General features: G+C 35.9%; 1 protein-coding gene across 1 annotated transcript; it reads right to left on the bottom strand.

Moving 5' to 3' along the window:
- Window positions 1-20,530: 20,530 nt before the first annotated feature.
- Window positions 20,531-25,017, bottom strand: LOC117338311 (probable ATP-dependent RNA helicase DDX27; the record flags this gene model as incomplete). The annotated part of the gene is given in 5 exon segments (XM_033899603.1): window positions 20,531-20,622; window positions 21,140-21,217; window positions 22,389-22,491; window positions 23,168-23,291; window positions 24,950-25,017. Coding segments are annotated over 5 exon segments (386 nt in total), but the record flags the coding sequence as incomplete, so codon positions are not given.
- Between the last annotated feature and the right edge of the window lie 1,344 nt (window positions 25,018-26,361).

Raw genomic sequence — 26,361 nt, 5'->3', positions numbered from 1 at the left:
TGTTAAATAATGTGACATACATTGGCTGTATCTAGGACAATGTTAAATAACGTGACATACATTGCCCCTATCTAGGACAATGTTAAATAATGTGACAAACATTGACTGTATGAAGGATGATGTTAAATAACGTGACATACATTGCCCCTATCTAGAACAATGTTAAATAACGTGACATACATTGCCCCTATCTAGGACAATGTTAAATAATGTGACATACATTGGCTGTATCTAGGACAATGTTAAATAACGTGACATACATTGCCCCTATCTAGGACAATGTTAAATAATGTGACATACATTGGCTGTATCTAGGACAATGTTAAATAATGTGACATACATTGGCTGTATCTAGGACAATGTTAAATAACGTGACATACATTGCCCCTATCTAGGACAATGTTAAATAATGTGACATACATTGGCTGTATCTAGGACAATGTTAAATAACGTGACATACATTGCCCCTATCTAGGACAATGTTAAATAATGTGACAAACATTGACTGTATGAAGGATGATGTTAAATAATGTGACATACATTGCCCCTATCTAGGACAATGTTAAATAACGTGACATACATTGCCCCTATCTAGGACAATGTTAAATAATGTGACATACATTGGCTGTATCTAGGACAATGTTAAATAATGTGACATACATTGGCTGTATCTAGGACAATGTTAAATAATGTGAGATACATTGACTGTATCTAGGACAATGTTAAATGACGTGACATACATTGACTGTATGAAGGACGATGTTAAATAATGTGACATACATTGGCTGTATCTAGAACAATGTTAAATAATGTGACATACATTGACTGTATCTAGGACAATGTTAAATAATGTGAGATACATTGACTGTATCTAGGACAATGTTAAATGACGTGACATACATTGACTGTATGAAGGACGATGTTAAATAATGTGACATACATTGGCTGTATCTAGAACAATGTTAAATAATGTGACATACATTGGCTGTATCTAGGACAATGTTAAATAATGTGCCAAACATTGACTGTACCTAGGACAATGTTAAATGACGTGACAGACATTGGCTGTATCTAGGACAATGTTAAATAATGTGACATACATTGGCTGTATCTAGAACAATGTTAAATAATGTGACATACATTGGCTGTATCTAGGACAATGTTAAATAATGTGACATACATTGGCTGTATCTAGAACAATGTTAAATAACGTGACAAACATTGGCTGTACCTAGGACAATGTTAAATAATGTGCCAAACATTGACTGTACCTAGGACAATGTTAAATGACGTGACAGACATTGGCTGTATCTAGGACAATGTTAAATAATGTGACATACATTGACTGTATGAAGGACGATGTTAAATAATGTGACATACATTGGCCCTATCTAGGACAATGTTAAATAATGTGACATACATTGACTGTGTGAAGGACGATGTTAAATAATGTGACATACATTGCCCCTATCTAGGACAATGTTAAATAATGTGACATACATTGGCTGTATCTAGAACAATGTTAAATAATGTGACATACATTGGCTGTATCTAGGACAATGTTAAATAATGTGACATACATTGGCTGTATCTAGAACAATGTTAAATAACGTGACAAACATTGGCTGTACCTAGGACAATGTTAAATAATGTGCCAAACATTGACTGTACCTAGGACAATGTTAAATGACGTGACATACATTGCCCCTATCTAGGACAATGTTAAATAACGTGACATACATTGGCTGTATCTAGGACAATGTTAAATAATTTGACAGACATTGGCTGTATCTAGGACAATGTTAAATAATGTGACATACATTGGCTGTATCTAGAACAATGTTAAATAATGTGACATACATTGCCCCTATCTAGGACAATGTTAAATAATGTGACATACATTGGCTGTATCTAGGACAATGTTAAATAATTTGACAGACATTGACTGTATCTAGGACAATGTTAAATAATGTGACATACATTGACTGTATCTAGGACAATGTTAAATAATGTGCCAAACATTGACTGTACCTAGGACAATGTTAAATGACGTGACAGACATTGGCTGTATCTAGGACAATGTTAAATAATGTGACATACATTGCCCCTATCTAGGACAATGTTAAATAATGTGACATACATTGGCTGTATCTAGGACAATGTTAAATAATTTGACAGACATTGACTGTATCTAGGACAATGTTAAATAATGTGACATACATTGACTGTATCTAGGACAATGTTAAATAATGTGCCAAACATTGACTGTACCTAGGACAATGTTAAATGACGTGACAGACATTGGCCCTATCTAGGAAAATGTTAAATAATGTGACATACATTGGCTGTATCTAGAACAATGTTAAATAATGTGACATACATTGGCGGTATCTAGGACAATGTTAAATAATGTGACATACATTGGCTGTATCTAGAACAATGTTAAATAACGTGACAAACATTGGCTGTACCTAGGACAATGTTAAATAATGTGCCAAACATTGACTGTACCTAGGACAATGTTAAATGACGTGACAGACATTGGCTGTATCTAGAACAATGTTAAATAATGTGCCAAACATTGACTGTGTGAAGGACGATGTTAAATAATGTGACATACATTGGCTGTATCTAGAACAATGTTAAATAATGTGACATACATTGACTGTGTGAAGGACGATGTTAAATAATGTGACATACATTGGCTGTATCTAGGACAATGTTAAATAATGTGACATACATTGGCTGTATCTAGGACAATGTTAAATAACGTGACAAACATTGGCTGTATCTAGGACAATGTTAAATAATGTGACATACATTGGCTGTATCTAGGACAATGTTAAATAACGTGACATACATTGCCCCTATCTAGGACAATGTTAAATAATGTGACAAACATTGACTGTATCTAGGACAATGTTAAATAATGTGACATACATTGCCCCTATCTAGGACAATGTTAAATAATGTGACATACATTGACTGTATCTAGGACAATGTTAAATAACGTGACAAACATTGGCTGTATCTAGGACAATGTTAAATAATGTGACATACATTGGCTGTATCTAGGACAATGTTAAATAACGTGACAACATTGGCTGTATCTAGGACAATGTTAAATAATGTGACAAACGTTGGCTGTATCTAGGACAATGTTAAATAATGTGACAAACGTTGGCTGTATCTAGGACAATGTTAAATAATGTGACAAACGTTGGCTGTATCTAGAACAGTGTTAAATAACGTGACAGACATTGGCTGTATCTAGGACAATGTTAAATAATGTGCCAAACATTGACTGTATCTAGGACAATGTTAAATAATGTGACATACATTGGCTGTATCTAGAACAATGTTAAATAATGTGACATACATTGCCCCTATCTAGAACAATGTTAAATAACGTGACATACATTGCCCCTATCTAGGACAATGTTAAATAATGTGACATACATTGGCTGTATCTAGGACAATGTTAAATAATGTGACATACATTGACTGTATGTTGGACAATGTTGAATAATGTGACATACATTGACCCTATCTAGGACAATATTAAATAACGTGACAAACGTTGGCTGTATCTAGAACAATGTTAAATAACGTGACATACATTGCCCCTATCTAGGTCAATGTTAAATAATGTGACAAACATTGCCCCTATCTAGGACAATGTTAAATAACGTGACATACATTGCCCCTATCTAGAACAATGTTAAATAACGTGACATACATTGCCCCTATCTAGAACAATGTTAAATAACGTGACATACATTGCCCCTATCTAGAACAATGTTAAATAACGTGACATACATTGCCCCTATCTAGGACAATGTTAAATAATGTGACATACATTGCCCCTATCTAGGACAATGTTAAATAATGTGACATACATTGGCTGTATCTAGGACAATGTTAAATAACGTGACATACATTGCCCCTATCTAGGACAATGTTAAATAACGTGACATACATTGCCCCTATCTAGGACAATGTTAAATAACGTGACATACATTGCCCCTATCTAGGACAATGTTAAATAACGTGACATACATTGCCCCTATCTAGGACAATGTTAAATAATGTGACATACATTGCCCCTATCTAGGACAATGTTAAATAATGTGACATACATTGCCCCTATCTAGGACAATGTTAAATAATGTGAGATACATTGACTGTATCTAGGACAATGTTAAATGACGTGACATACATTGACTGTATCTAGGACGATGTTAAATAATGTGACATACATTGGCTGTATCTAGGACAATGTTAAATAATGTGACAAACGTTGACTGTACCTAGGACAATGTTAAATAATGTGACATACATTGGCTGTATCTAGAACAATGTTAAATAACGTGACATACATTGCCCCTATCTAGGACAATGTTAAATAATGTGACATACATTGCCCCTATCTAGGACAATGTTAAATAATGTGACATACATTGGCTGTATCTAGAACAATGTTAAATAACGTGACATACATTGCCCCTATCTAGGACAATGTTAAATAACGTGACATACATTGCCCCTATCTAGAACAATGTTAAATAACGTGACATACATTGCCCCTATCTAGGACAATGTTAAATAATGTGACATACATTGGCTGTATCTAGAACAATGTTAAATAACGTGACATACATTGCCCCTATCTAGGACAATGTTAAATAATGTGACATACATTGCCCCTATCTAGGACAATGTTAAATAACGTGACATACATTGCCCCTATCTAGGACAATGTTAAATAATGTGACATACATTGGCTGTATCTAGAACAATGTTAAATAACGTGACATACATTGCCCCTATCTAGGACAATGTTAAATGACTGTGACATACATTGGCCCTATCTAGGACAATGTTAAATAACTGTGACATACATTGCCCTATCTAGGACAATGTTAAATAACGTGACATACATTGCCCCTATCTAGGACAATGTTAAATAATGTGACATACATTGGCCCTATCTAGGACAATGTTAAATAATGTGACAAACATTGGCTGTATCTAGAACAATGTTAAATAATGTGACATACATTGCCCCTATCTAGGACAATGTTAAATAATGTGACATACATTGACTGTAGCTAGGAACAATGTTAAATGACTGTGACAGACATTGGACTGTATCTAGGACAATGTTAAATAATGTGACATACATTGACCCGTATCTAGGACAATGTTAAATGAATGTGACATACATTGGACTGTATCTAGGACAATGTTAAATAATGTGACATACATTGACCTGTATCTAGGACAATGTTAAATAATGTGACATACATTGGCCTGTATCTAGGACAATGTTAAATAATGTGACATACATTGGCTGTATCTAGAACAATGTTAAATAACGTGACATACATTGCCCCTATCTAGGACAATGTTAAATAACGTGACATACATTGCCCCTATCTAGGACAATGTTAAATAACGTGACAAACATTGCCCCTATCTAGGACAATGTTAAATAATGTGACATACATTGACCCTATCTAGGACAATGTTAAATAATGTGACATACATTGCCCCTATCTAGGACAATGTTAAATAATGTGACATACATTGACTGTATCTAGGACAATGTTAAATAACGTGACAAACATTGGCTGTATCTAGGACAATGTTAAATAATGTGACATACATTGGCTGTATCTAGGACAATGTTAAATAACGTGACAACATTGGCTGTATCTAGGACAATGTTAAATAATGTGACAAACGTTGGCTGTATCTAGGACAATGTTAAATAATGTGACAAACGTTGGCTGTATCTAGGACAATGTTAAATAATGTGACATACATTGACTGTATCTAGGACAATGTTAAATAATGTGCCAAACATTGACTGTACCTAGGACAATGTTAAATGACGTGACAGACATTGGCTGTATCTAGAACAATGTTAAATAACGTGACATACATTGCCCCTATCTAGAACAATGTTAAATAACGTGACATACATTGCCCCTATCTAGGACAATGTTAAATAATGTGACATACATTGCCCCTATCTAGGACAATGTTAAATAATGTGAGATACATTGGCTGTATCTAGGACAATGTTAAATAATGTGCCAAACATTGACTGTACCTAGGACAATGTTAAATGACGTGACAGACATTGGCTGTATCTAGGACAATGTTAAATAATGTGACATACATTGCCCCTATCTAGGACAATGTTAAATAATGTGACATACATTGGCTGTATCTAGGACAATGTTAAATAATGTGACATACATTGACTGTATCTAGGACAATGTTAAATAATGTGACATACATTGCCCCTATCTAGGACAATGTTAAATAATGTGACATACATTGGCTGTATCTAGAACAATGTTAAATAATGTGACATACATTGGCTGTATCTAGGACAATGTTAAATAATGTGACATACATTGGCTGTATCTAGAACAATGTTAAATAACGTGACAAACATTGGCTGTACCTAGGACAATGTTAAATAATGTGCCAAACATTGACTGTACCTAGGACAATGTTAAATGACGTGACATACATTGCCCCTATCTAGGACAATGTTAAATAACGTGACATACATTGCCCCTATCTAGGACAATGTTAAATAATGTGACATACATTGCCCCTATCTAGGACAATGTTAAATAATGTGACATACGTTGCCCCTATCTAGGACAATGTTAAATAATGTGACATACATTGGCTGTATCTAGGACAATGTTAAATAATTTGACAGACATTGACTGTATCTAGGACAATGTTAAATAATGTGACATACATTGACTGTATCTAGGACAATGTTAAATAATGTGACATACATTGACTGTATGTTGGACAATGTGAAATAATGTGACATACATTGGCTGTATCTAGGACAATGTTAAATAATGTGACAGACATTGGCTGTATCTAGGACAATGTTAAATAATGTGACATACATTGGCTGTATCTAGGACAATGTTAAATAATGTGACATACATTGGCTGTATCTAGGACAATGTTAAATAATGTGACAAACATTGGCTGTATCTAGGACAATGTTAAATAATGTGACAGACATTGGCTGTATCTAGGACAATGTTAAATAATGTGACATACATTGGCTGTATCTAGGACAATGATAAATAATGTGACATACATTGGCTGTATCTAGGACAATGTTAAATAATGTGACAGACATTGACTGTATCTAGGACAATGTTAAATAATGTGACATACATTGGCTGTATCTAGGACAATGTTAAATAATGTGACATACATTGGCTGTATCTAGGACAATGTTAAATAATGTGACAGACATTGACTGTATCTAGGACAATGTTAAATAATGTGACAGACATTGACTGTATGTTGGACAATGTTAAATAATGTGACATACATTGACCGTATCTAGGACAATGTTAAATAATGTGACAGACATTGACTGTATCTAGGACAATGTTAAATAATGTGACATACATTGCCCTGTATCTAGAACAATGTTAAATAATGTGACATACATTGCCTGTATCTAGGACAATGTTAAATAATGTGACATACATTGGCTGTATCTAGGACAATGTTAAATAATGTGACATACATTGCCCTATCTAGGACAATGTTAAATAATGTGACATACATTGGCCCTATCTAGGACAATGTTAAATAATGTGACATACATTGGCCTGTATCTAGGACAATGTTAAATAATGTGACATACATTGCCCTGTATCTAGGACAATGTTAAATAATGTGACATACATTGGCTGTATCTAGGACAATGTTAAATGAATGTGACATACATTGGCTGTATCTAGGACAATGTTAAATAATGTGACATACATTGGCTGTATCTAGGACAATGTTAAATAATGTGACATACATTGGCTGTATCTAGGACAATGTTAAATAATGTGACAGACATTGACTGTATCTAGGACAATGTTAAATAATGTGACAAACATTGGCTGTATCTAGGACAATGTTAAATAATGTGACATACATTGGCTGTATCTAGGACAATGTTAAATAATGTGACATACATTGGCTGTATCTAGGACAATGTTAAATAATGTGACATACATTGGCTGTATCTAGGACAATGTTAAATAATGTGACATACATTGGCTGTATCTAGGACAATGTTAAATAATGTGACATACATTGGCTGTATCTAGGACAATGTTAAATAATGTGACAGACATTGGCTGTATCTAGGACAATGTTAAATAATGTGACATACATTGACTGTATCTAGGACAATGTTAAATAATGTGACATACATTGACTGTATCTAGGACAATGTTAAATAATGTGACATACATTGGCTGTATCTAGGACAATGTTAAATAATGTGACATACATTGGCTGTATCTAGGACAATGTTAAATAATGTGACATACATTGGCTGTATCTAGACAATGTTAAATAATGTGACATACATTGACTGTATCTAGGACAATGTTAAATAATGTGACAGACATTGACTGTATCTAGGACAATGTTAAATAATGTGACATACATTGACTGTATCTAGAACAATGTTAAATAATGTGACAGACATTGACTGTATCTAGGACAATGTTAAATAATGTGACATAACATTGGCTGTATCTAGGACAATGTTAAATAATGTGACATACATTGGCCTGATCTAGAACAATGTTAAATAATGTGACATACATTGGCTGTATCTAGGACAATGTTAAATAATGTGACATACATTGGCTGTATCTAAGGCAATGTTAAATAATGTGACATACATTGCGCTGTATCTAGGACAATGTTAAATAATGTGACATGACATTGACTGTATCGTAGGACAATGTTAAATAATGTGACATACATTGGACCTGTATCTAGGACAATGTTAAATAATGTGACATACATTGGCTGTATGTAGAACAATGTTAAATGATGTGACAGACATTGACTGTATCTAGGACAATGTTAAATAATGTGACATAACATTGGCTGTATCTAGGACAATGTTAAATAATGTGACATACATTGGCTGTATCTAGGACAATGTTAAATAATGTGACAGACATTGACTGTATCTAGGACAATGTTAAATAATGTGACATACATTGACTGTATCTAGGGACAATGTTAAATAATTGTGACATACATTGGCTGTATCTAGGACAATGTTAAATAATGTGACAAACATTGGCTGTATCTAGGACAATGTTAAATAATGTGGACAACATTGGCTGTATCTAGGACAATGTTAAATAATGTGACATACATTGGCTGTATCTATGAACAATGTTAAATAATGTGACATACATTGACCTGTCATCTAGGACAATGTTAAATAATGTGACATAACATTGGCTGTATCTAGGACAATGTTAAATAATGTGACATACATTGGCTGTATCTAGGACAATGTTAAATAATGTGATATACATTGGCTGTATCTAGAACAATGTTAAATAATGTGACATACATTGGCTGTATCTAGGACAATGTTAAATAATGTGACAGACATTGACTGTATCTAGGACAATGTTAAATAATGTGACATACATTGGCTGTATCTAGGACAATGTTAAATAATGTGACATGCATTGGCTGTATCTAGAACAATGTTAAATAATGTGACATACATTGACCGTATCTAGGACAATGTTAAATAATGTGACATACATTGGCTGTATCTAGGACAATGTTAAATAATGTGACAGACATTGACTGTATCTAGGACAATGTTAAATAATGTGACATACATTGGCTGTATCTAGGACAATGTTAAATAATGTGACATGCATTGGCTGTATCTAGAACAATGTTAAATAATGTGACATACATTGACCGTATCTAGGACAATGTTAAATAATGTGACAAACATTGTCTGTATCTAGGACAATGTTAAATAATGTGACAGACATTGACTGTATCTAGGACAATGTTAAATAATGTGACATACATTGACTGTATCTAGGACAATGTTAAATAACGTGACAAACATTGGCTGTATCTAGGACAATGTTAAATAATGTGACATACATTGACTGTATCTAGGACAATGTTAAATAATGTGACAAACATTGTCTGTATCTAGGACAATGTTAAATGATGTGACAAACATTGTCTGTATCTAGGACAATGTTAAATAATGTGACATACATTGACCGTATCTAGAACAATGTTAAATAATGTGACCTAACATGTTAATGAATCACCAAGAGAACACGTATCTAATGTTTATTTAAACCTTCATCATATACTACTCAACGTTTGATCATTTGTTTTTTATTTCAATTCATGTTGCTATATTGGACCTTTTAGTATATTCATTCGGGTCCGTATATATATATATATTCTGACTGATGGGGGAAAGGTAATCTATCATTCTTCCATCTATTTTGTATCAGACATTGTTGTACTCTTTATTTTATATAACATGGTTTCATAATGTTTTCAACCTTTTTTTCTTCACCCGTTTTTTATTCAAACTACGCGTGTAGTTATAATGAGCTGACAATTATGTTTCGCAGTGTGGAACCTTTTTATCAAACATTCCCGTGTATACCACGGTACTTATCAAGCATTCCCGTGTATACCACGGTACTTATCAAACATTCCCGTGTATACCACGGTACTTATCATACATTCCCGTGTATACCACGATACTTATCTAACATTCCCGTATATACCACGGTTCTTATCAAACATTCCCGTGTATACCACGATACTTATCAAACATTCCCGTATATACCACGATACTTATCTAACATTCCCGTGTATACCACGATACTTATCTAACATTCCCGTGTATACCACGATACTTATCTAACATTCCCGTATATACCACGATACTTATCAAACATTCCCGTGTATACCACGGTACTTATCAAACATTCCCGTATATACCACGATATTTATCTAACATTCCCGTATATACCACGATACTTATCTAACATTCCCGTGTATACCACGGTTCTTATCATACATTCCCGTGTATACCACGGTTCTTATCAAACATTACCGTATATACCACGGTACTTATCTAACATTCCCGTGTATACCACGGTACTTATCATACATTCCCCTATATACCACGGTACTTATCATACATTCCCGTATATACCACGATACTTATCATACATTCCCGTATATACCACGGTACTTATCATACATTCCCGTATATACCACGGTACTTATCATACATTCCCCTATATACCACGGTACTTATCATACATTCCCGTATATACCACGATACTTATCATACATTCCCGTATATACCACGGTCCTTATCATACATTCCCGTATATACCACGATACTTATAATACATTCCCGTATATACCACGGTACTTATCTAACATTCCCGTGTATACCACGGTTCTTATCAAACATTCCCGTGTATATCACGGTACTTATCATACATTCCCCTATATACCACGGTACTTATCATACATTCCCGTATATACCACGATACTTATAATACATTCCCGTATATACCACGGTTCTTATCTAACATTCCAGTGTATACCACGGTACTTATCAAACATTCCCGTGTATACCACGGTACTTATCTAACATTCCCGTGTATACCACGGTACTTATCATACATTCCCGTGTATACCACGATACTTATCTAACATTCCCGTGTATACCACGATACTTATCATACATTCCCGTGTATACCACGGTACTTATCATACATTCCCGTGTATACCACGATACTTATCTAACATTCCCGTGTATACCACGATACTTATCTAACATTCCCGTGTATACCACAATACTTATCATACATTCCCATATATATACCACGGTACTTATCTAACATTCCCGTGTATACCACGGTACTTATCATACATTCCCGTGTATACCACGGTACTTATCAAACATTCCCGTGTATACCACGGTTCTTATCATACATTCCCGTGTATACCACGGTACTTATCAAACATTCCCGTATATACCACGATACTTATCATACATTCCCGTATATACCACGATACTTATCTAACATTCCCGTGTATACCACGATACTTATCTAACATTCCCGTGTATACCACGGTTCTGATCATACATTCCCGTATATACCACGGTACTTATCATACATTCCCGTATATACCACGATACTTATCTAACATTCCCGTGTATACCACGATACTTATCATACATTCCCGTGTATACCACGGTACTTATCTAACATTCCCGTGTATACCACGGTTCTTATCATACATTCCCGTGTATACCACGGTACTTATCAAACATTCCCGTATATACCACGATACTTATCATACATTCCCGTATATACCACGATACTTATCTAACATTCCCGTGTATACCACGATACTTATCTAACATTCCCGTGTATACCACGGTTCTTATCATACATTCCCGTATATACCACGATACTTATCAAACATTCCTGTGTATACCACGATACTTATCTAACATTCCCGTGTATACCACGATACTTATCATACATTCCCGTGTATACCACGATACTTATCTAACATTCCGGTGTATACCACGATACTTATCATACATTCCCGTGTATACCACGGTACTTATCTAACATTCCCGTGTATACCACGGTTCTTATCATACATTCCCGTGTATACCACGGTTCTTATCATACATTCCCGTGTATACCACGATACTTATCTAACATTCCCGTGTATACCACGGTTCTTATAAAACATTCCCGTGTATATCACGGTACTTATCATACATTCCCCTATATACCACGGTACTTATCATACATTCCCGTATATACCACGATACTTATAATACATTCCCGTATATACCACGGTACTTATCTAACATTCCCGTGTATACCACGGTACTTATCAAACATTCCCGTGTATACCACGGTACTTATCTAACATTCCCGTGTATACCACGGTACTTATCATACATTCCCGTGTATACCACGATACTTATCTAACATTCCCGTGTATACCACGATACTTATCATACATTCCCGTGTATACCACGGTACTTATCATACATTCCCGTGTATACCACGATCCTTATCATACATTCCCGTGTATACCACGATACTTATCTAACATTCCCGTGTATACCACAATACTTATCATACATTCCCATATATATACCACGGTACTTATCTAACATTCCCGTGTATACCACGGTACTTATCATACATTCCCGTGTATACCACGGTACTTATCAAACATTCCCGTGTATACCACGGTTCTTATCATACATTCCCGTGTATACCACGGTACTTATCAAACATTCCCGTATATACCACGATACTTATCATACATTCCCGTATATACCACGATACTTATCTAACATTCCCGTGTATACCACGATACTTATCTAACATTCCCGTGTATACCACGGTTCTTATCATACATTCCCGTATATACCACGGTACTTATCATACATTCCCGTATATACCACGGTACTTATCAAACATTCCCGTGTATACCACGATACTTATCTAACATTCCCGTGTATACCACGATACTTATCATACATTCCCGTGTATACCACGGTACTTATCTAACATTCCCGTGTATACCACGGTTCTTATCATACATTCCCGTGTATACCACGGTACTTATCAAACATTCCCGTATATACCACGATACTTATCATACATTCCCGTATATACCACGATACTTATCTAACATTCCCGTGTATACCACGATACTTATCTAACATTCCCGTGTATACCACGGTTCTTATCATACATTCCCGTATATACCACGATACTTATCAAACATTCCTGTGTATACCACGATACTTATCTAACATTCCCGTGTATACCACGATACTTATCATACATTCCCGTGTATACCACGATACTTATCTAACATTCCGGTGTATACCACGATACTTATCATACATTCCCGTGTATACCACGGTACTTATCTAACATTCCCGTGTATACCACGGTTCTTATCATACATTCCCGTGTATACCACGGTTCTTATCATACATTCCCGTGTATACCACGGTTCTTATCATACATTCCCGTGTATACCACGATACTTATCTAACATTCCCGTGTATACCACGGTTCTTATCATACATTCCCGTGTATACCACGGTTCTTATCAAACATTCCCGTGTATACCACGGTACTTATCAAACATTCCCGTATATACCACGGTTCTTATCATACATTCCCGTGTATACCACGATACTTATCTAACATTCCCGTATATACCACGATACTTATCAAACATTCCCGTGTATACCACGATACTTATCAAACATTCCCGTATATACCACGATACTTATCATACATTCCCCTATATACCACGGTACTTATCATACATTCCCGTGTATACCACGATACTTATCAAACATTCCCGTATATACCACGATACTTATCATACATTCCCCTATATACCACGGTACTTATCATACATTCCCCTATATACCACGATACTTATCTAACATTCCCGTATATACCACGGTACTTATCTAACATTCCCGTATATACCACGATACTTATCTAACATTCCCGTATATACCACGATACTTATCATACATTCCCCTATATACCACGGTACTTATCTAACATTCCCGTGTATACCACGATACTTATCTAACATTCCCGTGTATACCACGATACTTATCTAACATTCCCGTGTATACCACGGTACTTATCTAACATTCCCGTGTATACCACGATACTTATCTAACATTCCCGTATATACCACGATACTAGTAATTTCCTGCGAAGGAGATATTCAAAGGAGGAAAATGGGGAATAAAGCATGTTCAAAATAAATCTGGAGCGGACATTTCTTTTACATATTTCTCAAATTCAGAAGCGAGAAGCGTTATTATTAGAGCCTGATATAAGTCTGTGATAGGTATAGTCACGATTTTTTCTCAGAATTTTCGGAATTTCTTGGGAAGTGGATGGTCCAACGAAAAAACATACCGTAAAGTTCGTTTGAAATAAAATATCAATCCGCCATTGTAATAATAATAAAAAATCTTTGATGAAATAACGTTTCAACACGTACACCGATGTAGACTTGCTCAGCTTCACTCTTTAGACCTTTAATCGATAATCTAACTCACGCCTGTATGGAAGTTACTTTATTCTGCCACACTGATACTTAAATATTTTCGATTTTCGGCAATGGTATTTTCTCAAGCACCATAAATAGTTGACATACGGTAGACTTGTTAAACACTTAGCACATTCAACAATGGAATCCAGAATAAGTCATTGTTAGAAAAAATACACAAACCACGAATGTGCTATATATATACCACAATGGCATTTTATCGATACGTGTAAGAAATAATATCACTCGCTGTCATAGAACGACCCATAAGTTTAACATATTAGATGGGTTCTGGCCGAGCAGGTACACATGCATGGCTTATATTTACATGTAAATCATGCTTTCATGTTCTCATCATATATATTTATATCTACAGGGAAGTCGGCACAGTGGCAACACACTTGTCTTTCACCTAGTCGGCCGGGGTTCGATTCCCCGTTCAGACATGAAAAGGTATGGGGGCCACCTGCCGACCACGTGGGGTTTCTCTGGTTTCCTCCCACGGCTAGTCGCGTGCTTCCATCCGAACCAACTCAACTTATCAATATAACTTAAGTTGATATAACTCGTTCCATAAATGTTGTAAAATGAATAAACAATACATTTTTTCGGGTGTGTCATTTTTACCGAATTTTAATATAGCCACCAAAAACGTCTCAAAATGTGCTATACACTAGGGGAGGTCAAAATATACGTAGACTGTAACTAATTCTCAAGTCCCTGTGGGCTAGTAGGGTAAAACACTATATAGTAATATAGACGAGGATTTTACCGAGGTTTTACCTAGTCTACTATGGGGTGCCGTTTTACTATTTATTCCCATTTGGTGATGTCACCTATTCGTTTCATTAAGTGATGTCACCTATTCGAATGAGTGATATCACCTATTCGAATTGGTGATATCACCTATTCGTTTCAATAAGTGATATCACCTATTCAAATGAGTGATATCACTCACTTGAATAGGTGATATCACCAAATGGGAATAAATAGTAAAACGGCGCCCCATAGTCTACACTTCAAATGTTATCCTGGGGGTCGAGATTTCCTTTGTCTATACCACACTGGTATTATTTATTGTTTGTCTCGGACAATGTTTTGTTGTCTGTGATGATGGGATGAATGCTAATTAGTATTCGAAGCTAATGAGCATTTGAACGTTCTTTGCCTGTGAAGATAAAGACCAATGAAATAGTTCACCCCTTTAGGAGGGCTCTGAAATTTCACGGGACTGAGGTAACAGTGAAATATCAACATCCATTTACAGGTGTGGGAGTATTTCTTTGTCCTCCGAAGGGGTGACAATGTCACAATTTACCAATCCAGTTGAAAGCATACTGTAAGTTGTTAGGAATTCTATAAAAGTGCTGAGAACTGTAGTCTAGTCAGTCTACGGTTTGACCCTCAACTAAACGTAACAGAGACCTATTTTTACTGAAACACAGTCAGAATATGTGTAATTAAAACATATTTAAGTCTAGAAAAATCTAAGTTGGGGAAAAAAGTTAATTTTGCAGTTAATGCGCAAAAATCTGTTAATAACGTAATACACGTACATGTAGCCGTACATACGAAGGGAGATAAGTCCTGCCGGGCGAAGTGGGTTGTTTATACACTTGTATCTTCTATAAAAATAATATGGTAAGTAATGACACATACGATGATAAATGATCATTTTTAATGTATACGAGAATTAACGGAAAACAATAATGTAATTTTGTGTACTTTTTCTTGGCATATTGATTCCCCTACAATATATGATGTTGTATAGGAAAGACTGGCTCGTCCTCTCAGTATATAATGTTGTATAGGAAAGACGACCGACTCGTCCTCTCGGTATATAATGTTCTATAGGACAGTCGACTGGCTCGTCCTCTCGGTATATAATGTTGTATAGGATAGTCGACTGGCTCGTCCTCTCGGTATATAATGTTGTATAGGATAGTCGACTGGCTCGTCCTCTCGGTATATAATGTTGTATAGGACAGTCGACTGGCTCGTCCTCTCGGTATATAATGTTGTATAGGACAGTCGACTGGCTCGTCCTCTCGGTATATAATGTTGTATAGGACAGTCGACTGGCTCGTCCTCTCGGTATATAATGTTGTATAGGACAGTCGACTGGCTCGTCCTCTCGGTATATAATGTTGTATAGGACAGTCGACTGGCTCGTCCTCTCAGTATATAATGTTGTATAGGACAGTCGACTGGCTCGTCCTCTCAGTATATAATGTTGTATAGGACAGTCGACTGGCTCGTCCTCTCAGTATATAATGTTGTATAGGACAGTCGACTGGCTCGTCCTCTCAGTATATAATGTTGTATAGGACAGTCGACTGGCTCGTCCTCTCAGTATATAATGTTGTATAGGACAGTCGACTGGCTCGTCCTCTCAGTATATAATGTTCTATAGGACAGTTGACCGACTCGTCCTCTCAGTATATAATGTTCTATAGGACAGACGACTGGCTCGTCCTCAGTATATAATGTTGTATAGGACAGTCGACTGGCTCGTCCTCTCAGTATATAATGTTGTATAGGACAGTCGACTGGCTCGTCCTCTCAGTATATAATGTTGTATAGGACAGTCGACTGGCTCGTCCTCTCAGTATATAATGTTGTATAGGACAGTCGACTGGCTCGTCCTCTCAGTATATAATGTTGTATAGGACAGTCGACTGGCTCGTCCTCTCAGCATGGTGTGTCTGGTTGTTTACTCGTTTCTGTGTAATAGTACTGATGGTTGTTGTCCATGTACATGTATATGTATATATATGTAGTACGCTGTCACACGCCATCGAGGTAGACGCACCATCACACTCAACTTCTACATAAAAATATTAAGACAAAAGATAAAACGGAATAAATCTATGTATTTGTTACTTTTGTATGAACACACATAAAATTGTTTTCTGCACTGTTGTATTGATTTGTCTCTAGTGACGTTGTTTGTTTTTCTTTCTTAGAAGTTCATGTTGACTATTGATAAATATAGAATCAATTTAAATGTATGTTTGATGTCCTAGCTTTTGTCTATCTCGCTTTGTAGTGTTCAAGATTTACTTATACATATCGTCCAATAGGAATGTCTAGTGACGTACCGTCATAAATAATTGATATTCTATGTATCAGAAACATCAAAGCCAAGCTGAAAAACGTCTCCTCATTTTTTGCATCTAACAAATACGTGCCATTAGTTTACGTGCAGTTTTAATCCCTTCGTTCCGAGTGACTAATGGTGAGGTTTCTACCTTTTATCGTCCTCTACCAACCCATACCAGTTAAATATTTACGTCCAGAAGTATTATATGGTGTTGTTCGCCGTTAACCTTCCTTGTCCCGAGACATGGTTGCGACCGATCGCTTGGTAGGTTTGTCATATATGCATACACTTTATGTAGTCTTTTTTTCCAAGCGAGATTTAAAGTAGATGTTTTTGAAGTCTATCCCTCTTCAGCAATCTAATCCTGTCCGGAGATCTCTCTTACTCTTTGGTGAATCTGTTTAAAACTCGGCAGGCTTTGTTGTAGATAGTTATCACTGTGCTTTCCCGGATGGCATTTTCATCCGATAATTTTTTAGAGTAATAGCCTTTATTGTTTCAGCATTTCACCAACCAATATCTTTAACACTTGATGAACATTTTCACGATATGAAGCGTTATATTCAGCGGCATTTTGAATTTTTTCTTTTGATATTTCCTTATTTCAATGACATATGATACAAGAGTATATTTCTACCACAATAGAAAAGCTATTCTGAGGATGAGTTGACCTGTTTTGTGTCAAAGTGTGTTCTTTCCACAATATCAGGTGAGGTGTAAGGATATGACCTAAAGTGACATGCCGCTAATAAATATGCAAAACTGACAATTTCGGAAATATGTGCATATATTACACTTTATTGTCAATTATCACAAATAATTAGAAAGTTTTTTTTCAAAGCGTTTAATTTGATATAAATCAATATAAAAAATGAATCATCACAAATACAATCGCGAACTACTTTTTGTGTGTCAATTCCGCGACACCGTGAAGCTGACTTGAATGTGTAAGCCAATCAAAACCGATTGATAAAAAATAGTCCCCGTTAAACGTAACCACTTTAACCAATCAAAACGTGTTGAGAGTTTATTACAAGTATGGTATAAATTGTTTGGTTATTCAACAATTGTGATGACTACGGCATGCCTTAGGAGTTAAAAAACACCCACCTATTGTGGTAGAGTAACAGTTTATACCGACCAGTTACCATTTAGTTTGATACCGACCAGTTACCATTTAGTTTTATACCGACCAGTTACCATTTAGTTTGATACCGACCAGTAACCATTTAGTTTTATACCGACCAGTTACCATTTAGTTTTATACCGACCAGTTACCATTTAGAAGTTACACAACGAGTGGTTGTGTATATGGTATTTTCCTTTCACTCGAGTAAGTTATTTTTTCAAAGTTAGAAAAACACGAGCTTTAGTTTTTGCAACTTTGGAAAAATAACTAACGAGAGGGAAAGAAATACCATATATAACAAGAGGCACATGGGCCTTAACGGTCACCCGAGACATATAACTATCTTATGTGTATTTACAATGTTTTTCTAAACAGTTCATAAATAAATATATAAATGTAGAAGTATAGTTTCGCCCTCATAATTCTAAAAATTTTGAATCATTTCCATTAAAATGTGATTTCCCTGCATAAAATATAGTAAAGTTTAGTACCTCTCGAGGGAGAAACATGAAACCTATGGGCCATGAAATTTACAATTTTGATAAATCACCCGAAGATCTTTCCATCAATGAAGAGTATTTGGCCCAAAACATGGGATTTACATCAAGAATATGATCTATGATATGTTATCAATCTGACGATCACATTCATATGCTACACCTATGTTTTCTCTTTGTTGTCTCTTCACTCCGGTTCTTTAACTGGTCATTTGATTACTGTGATCTTGACCTTTGTTGGTCAAGGTCAACTACTTGAATAACTATTGCAGCATCTCATGCTGTAGGTGTGCTAAGTATCAAGTGTTTATGCTTCACAGTAATGAAAAACATCCATTTGAATGGCAATTTATGGATGGATAATTTTGAATTTTGGTGGGAAATATCTTCAAAGGGCATTATCTGCATCATTTTTGACCTAGAAACCTTGCACACACCTTCATAAGAGAAGGTTCTTCAAAATTATATGACCTAAATAAATGCTATCCATGTGCCAAACATCAAGCCTTCATGTGTATGGATAAAAGGGCAGAAACCTTTTATCTGCAATTTTGAATGATTTTTGAATTTTGACAGGAAAAAATTGTTTCAGCAAGGTCCAATAATATTAGTATAAGGGGCAATAACTCTGTAAGTAATGTGAGTAAGTAAAGTTGATGAGTAGGGTATACTGGTAGTAGACACCCCAGCACACTGTAATCTGGTCTATTTTTGTGTGTCTTAGTGGGCTGGTGGTAAAGCGTTCTCGGAAAGAGAGCTGCTTCATCAAAAGAAAGAAACAAGTTCAACTGACCCAAATTTATTAGTGGCATGATGATAAAATATAATGTTATCACTGAAGTTAAGACACAACCGGATGTCATCATCTCTTCTTCCTGTAAAAGAAATTCTGAATTTAAACATAGAAATATAGTGAAGCATCTTAAACGCCAATAACTCAGTTTAATAGCCATGTATGACATAATGATCCTTTGTGAGTTTTTATGACACCGTCTGGAGATTTATCTTGACACTGTAAGCTCTGATTATGAGACTTAGTGATTAAACTGATTGAACTGGTGACCTTGACCATTGCTTACATAATTTTCTCTTCTGATTCAAACAACAATGACATGTTCTCATTTATCTTTTGTTCTCATCTGATTTAAACAACAATGTTCTCATTTATTTTTTGTTCTCATCTGATTCAAACAACAATGACATGTTTTCATTTATCTTTTGTTCTCATCTTATTCAAACAATGAAATGTTCTCATTTATGTTTTTGTTCTCTGATTCAAACAACAATGAAATGAGAACATTGATCTTTTCTACAATTTCATAGCCTTTGTCTTTGAAAGTAAGAACAACAGAGATTTGTCCACATATTCACATGAAAGATTTCACAACTTACTTTTTACTAAATCTATTTTTCGTATTACCCGTTGGTTTTCCTTTCGAGCCCATTTCTTTCCTTTCTTTGTATGAGGGACTGAAATGTAGACAAGGCAGAAAAAATGGGTAATAATTCTTTATATTAATTGGATGAAATTATTTATTTGATATCACTTTTGAAGTATTTCTAGAATCTGAATCACCAGTAGGCTATCAATAGATTCACATAATCATGAGCACAATACATGCTGAGTGTAACAAAAGACCAGCTCAAGTTCAACTTAACCAGCCAGATCACTGACAGGTTGTTGGAGTGTAAATTTCACCTCTCTCACAAATACTACAACTTATTAACCAGCCAGATCGCTGACAGGTTGTTGGAGAGTGTAAATTTCACCTCTCTCACAAATACTCCAGCCAGATCGCTGACAGGTTGTTGGAGTGTGTAAATTTCACCTCTCTCACAAATACTACAACTTATTAACCAGCCAGATCGCTGACAGGTTGTTGGAGAGTGTAAATTTCACCTCTCTCACAAATACTACAACTTATTAACCAGCCAGATCGCTGACAGGTTGTTGGAGAGTGTAAATTTCACCTCTCTCACAAATACTACAACTTCTTAACCAGCCAGATCGCTGACAGGTTGTTGGAGTGTGTAAATTTCACCTCTCTCACAAATACTACAACTTATTAACCAGCCAGATCGCTGACAGGTTGTTGGAGTGTGTAAAGTTAACATCTCTCTCACAAATACTACAACTTATTAACCAGCCAGATCGCTGACAGGTTGTTGGAGTGTGTAAAGTTAACATCTCTCTCACAAATACTACAACTTATTAACCAGCCAGATCGCTGACAGGTTGTTGGAGTGTGTAAAGTTAACATCTCTCTCACAAATACTACAACTTATTAACCAGCCAGATCACCGACAAGTTGTTGGAGGTTGGAGAGTTAATCTCTCTCACAAATACTACAACTTTAACCAGCCAGATCGCTGACAGGTTGTTGGACTGTGTAAATTTCACCTCTCTCACAAATACTACAACTTATTAACCAGCCAGATCGCTGACAGGTTGTTGGAGTGTGTAAATTTCACCTCTCTCACAAATACTACAACTTATTAACCAGCCAGATCGCTGACAGGTTGTTGGACTGTGTAAATTTCACCTCTCTCACAAATACTACAACTTATTAACCAGCCAGATCGCTGACAGGTTGTTGGAGTGTGTAAAGTTAACATTTCTCTCACAGATACTACAACTTACCCAGCCCTGAATTTTTTGACAGCTGACTTGCCAGTATCTGTGAGCTCTCTGTCAAAGGCTGACTTTCTTTTCTGTCCCTTATTCTTCTGCTTCCTCTGTTGACCTAGCAGCAAGAATCAAATATATCATGATTAAAGATATAGAAGACACAAGAGATCCCAGAGGCGCCCAACATTCAATGATCTTTACTGGTTCTATGTCAAATTGATCTCTCTATTTTTCTGCATGTCAACCATTTTGTTTTTCAGATGAAAAATCAAAATTGAATTGGTACAACTAGGTACCAAGAGTAACCTACATATGAAGTTTGAGGAATATCTCTCCAGTTTTTTTCAAGAAATAGTGATAACAAACTTCAATTCTCATAATCCAAGATGCTCATCTGACAACCATTTTGTTTCTCTGATCAAATATCTGTATTGAATTTGCACAACTAGGGGCCAAGATGAAGTTTGAGGAATATACCGCCAGTTCTTTTCAAGAAATACCAATAACAAGGATTATTCATGGAGAGACAGAGGTAGAGCAATTTGAAAAAGTCTATCATCAGATATTTTATAAAATCAAATTTCTATCCCCCATATTCGCAATAGATTTACTTGCAGGAAACAATGTTATTTTATGTTACATGGAAGTACACTAAAGCACTGGTATGACCACCCCCTTCTTTGCTTATATAAAAAGAAACAAATGATGGCTGTATCACATGATTTCACCACTAAAATATAAATAAGTAAATTGAATTTTTGTTCACACTGGAATATAGTGATTTGGCTTACCTTTACCAGACATGTCATCATCCTCATCATGAGCTCTCAGTTTCTGAGGTCTAAATGATTTTTTGATAGATTTTGTGGAGTAAAGCTGAGACTTGGAAATCTCATGAAGCACTCGGTCCTCAGACTGAAAAAATATCAAAAGGAGTCATGAGTGGTACAATGTCATATAATGACAATACCCCCTAGTGGTACTATGTCATATAATGACAATACCCTCTAGTGGTACTATACCATACAATGACAATACCCCCTAGTGGTACTATACCATACAATGACAATACCCCCTAGTGGTACTATACCATATAATGACAATACCCCCCCCCTAGTGGTACTATACCATATAATGACAATACCCCCCCTAGTGGTACTATACCATATAATGACAATACCCCCTAGTGGTACTATGTCATATAATGACAATACCCCCTAGTGGTACTATACCATATAATGACAATACCCCCTAGTGGTACTATACCATACAATGACAATACCCCCCTAGTGGTACTATACCATACAATGACAATACCCCCTAGTGGTACTATGTCACATAATGACAATACCCCCTAGTGGTACTATGTCATATAATGACAATACCCCCTAGTGGTACTATACCATACAATGACAATACCCCCTAGTGGTACTATGTCATACAATGACAATACCCCCTAGTGGTACTATGTCATATCATGACAATACCCCCTAGTGGTACTATGTCATATCATGACAATACCCCCTAGTGGTACTATACCATACAATGACAATACCCCCTAGTGGTACTATACCATACAATGACAATACCCCCTAGTGGTACTATACCATACAATGACAATACCCCCTAGTGGTACTATACCATACAATGACAATACCCCCTAGTGGTACTATACCATACAATGACAATACCCCCCCTAGTGGTACTATACCATATAATGACAATACCCCCTAGTGGTACTATACCATACAATGACAATACCCCCTAGTGGTACTATGTCATATAATGACAATACCCCCTAGTGGTACTATACCATACAATGACAATACCCCCTAGTGGTACTATACCATATAATGACAATACCCCCTAGTGGTACTATACCATATAATGACAATACCCCCTAGTGGTACTATACCATACAATGACAATACCCCCTAGTGGTACTATACCATACAATGACAATACCCCCTAGTGGTACTATACCATACAATGACAATACCCCCTAGTGGTACTATACCATACAATGACAATACCCCCTAGTGGTACTATACCATACAATGACAATACCCCCTAGTGGTAGATGTTGGTAGATGTTGCATACAAATTACCTACTACCTGCGTATGGACAAAGACAAAGCTTACGATGAGAGTTAATTTCAGAGTAACCAAGCTGTCATGTTGACCATGGTAAGGCGGGTTTATGGAAGCAATTTTGAGTATATTTTACCGATCGGTTTGGTATTTGGAATTCAGAGGTATCAGTAATGGGAATTTTTCCATTACAATAATAAAGAAGGATGAATTCTTTACGTTGCCATTTTGTTCAGTTTTCAGAGGTGATCACTTAAGAAGTTGCAAAGTAACGGTACAGTTTAAACCTTTAAGATTCGGTAGATTTATGCCAAGATTGTCATTGTGTAAGCCGCAGGTTATCTACTGGTAAAGATTATCTGTTAGTATTTTTTATGTACAGAGGATATTTGACAATATGCAGGCAAGTCAGTGCAGTGGGTAATACCACAGAAATCAAGGTATTTTAATTATTTTTAGAGTTGACAGAATTAACAACTTACTGTCTTCTTTTTCTTTGCCATCTTTTTGTCAGTTCTAGTTCCAGAAAATTTTCCAAGTCGTAAAGTTTCTGCAATGTAAAAATTTATAAAACTTTGGCATCATAGGCAGAAGTATAGTAATTCAAGTTTGAAATCATTATTGACAAAGAAAATACTTCACACAAAAATATCTGGGGCCTATCAACTGGTAATGATGATGATAGGGATTTCAAAAGTGCTTGTTAAAAGATCAGTTATCGGGTATACATGTGAGAAATGGGCTGGTACAAAAATATAGCATGGTGTTGGCATGACAACAAGGTGATAGTAACTGTGCTTTAGGAATCAATTACACACATACAATGTATATATATACTCCACATGTAATGAGATCGTTATTACAACACATCTGTTGTAGCGAGATGACAATTCATCCCCGGCAAAACCCCTACTTTGCCTTTGTATGTTAGCCCTTGAAACAATGAGATCACCTATAATGAGATATTGTATGTTACCAGATGATGTACATAATCCAGTCAATTTTACCATTTTATAACAAGGAGTCACACAGGTAGATAATCACCCAGGATTGCTTGAAATAACCTGGTGACATGTACTGGTCTGATTTAAACACCTAGCTGTTTCTATTCATAGTTAAACTCTATTGTATAAGAGAAGTCTTGTGTAATGCTAGTGTGTGAGATAGTAGATAAATAGCACTTACCAGTAAGAAAATGTATTAATCATGGCTTCAATACAGAGAAAGGGGAAGGCTCTCTTGATGGAGACCAAATTAAATATAATCAATGAATTTGAACAGGAATCGATGACGCATTGTATATGTGGTTTAAATCTGTTGGTGTTGCTGTAATATGGATATCTGGCTGACATTAAAATCTACGGGTAGACGAAATCAAGTTACAAAAGCACATGCAATGGCATAGATGTATATTTACTACTGTCATTATTAGAATATAATTCATTGAAATTATTGGCTTCCATGTGAGTAAATCTTGTTGACAGATATGACCAGTGTTTGTTCTTGAAGTCATGTATCTTAGTTGTAATCACAAAATTACTGACCGTGTCAAATGAAGCCATTTAGGCATAGTTGTAATGTAATAAACCGAGACACATGGTGATCGACTCCTCTCTCATCAGGCCCCAGGCCAGGGCAGCTACAGTAGTTATAACAGGTGGTGGGGGTCTTTTGTTTGCAAAATCAGGCCAAGGTTGAAGTTTCTGAGTTTTCTGGGTTTTTATGAGGGATGACTGCTGAGAGCAGGAAATGGCCGACAGAAATTGGAAAACCAAATGAAAACAAACGAGCGACTGCCATTCCAAAATCACCGTTTGTTAGTCACATTAGACAGGTGGTCCCTATACAGAGGGTCGTTACTCAATAGGTTTAAAATCTCAGGAAAATTTACTGT

Source organism: Pecten maximus, chromosome 11, assembly GCF_902652985.1.
Source record: "Pecten maximus chromosome 11, xPecMax1.1, whole genome shotgun sequence".
NCBI classification, from domain to species: domain Eukaryota; kingdom Metazoa; phylum Mollusca; class Bivalvia; order Pectinida; family Pectinidae; genus Pecten; species Pecten maximus.
The sequence above is the reverse complement of the archived record's forward strand: the minus strand, read 5'-3'. Positions and strand labels throughout refer to the sequence as shown.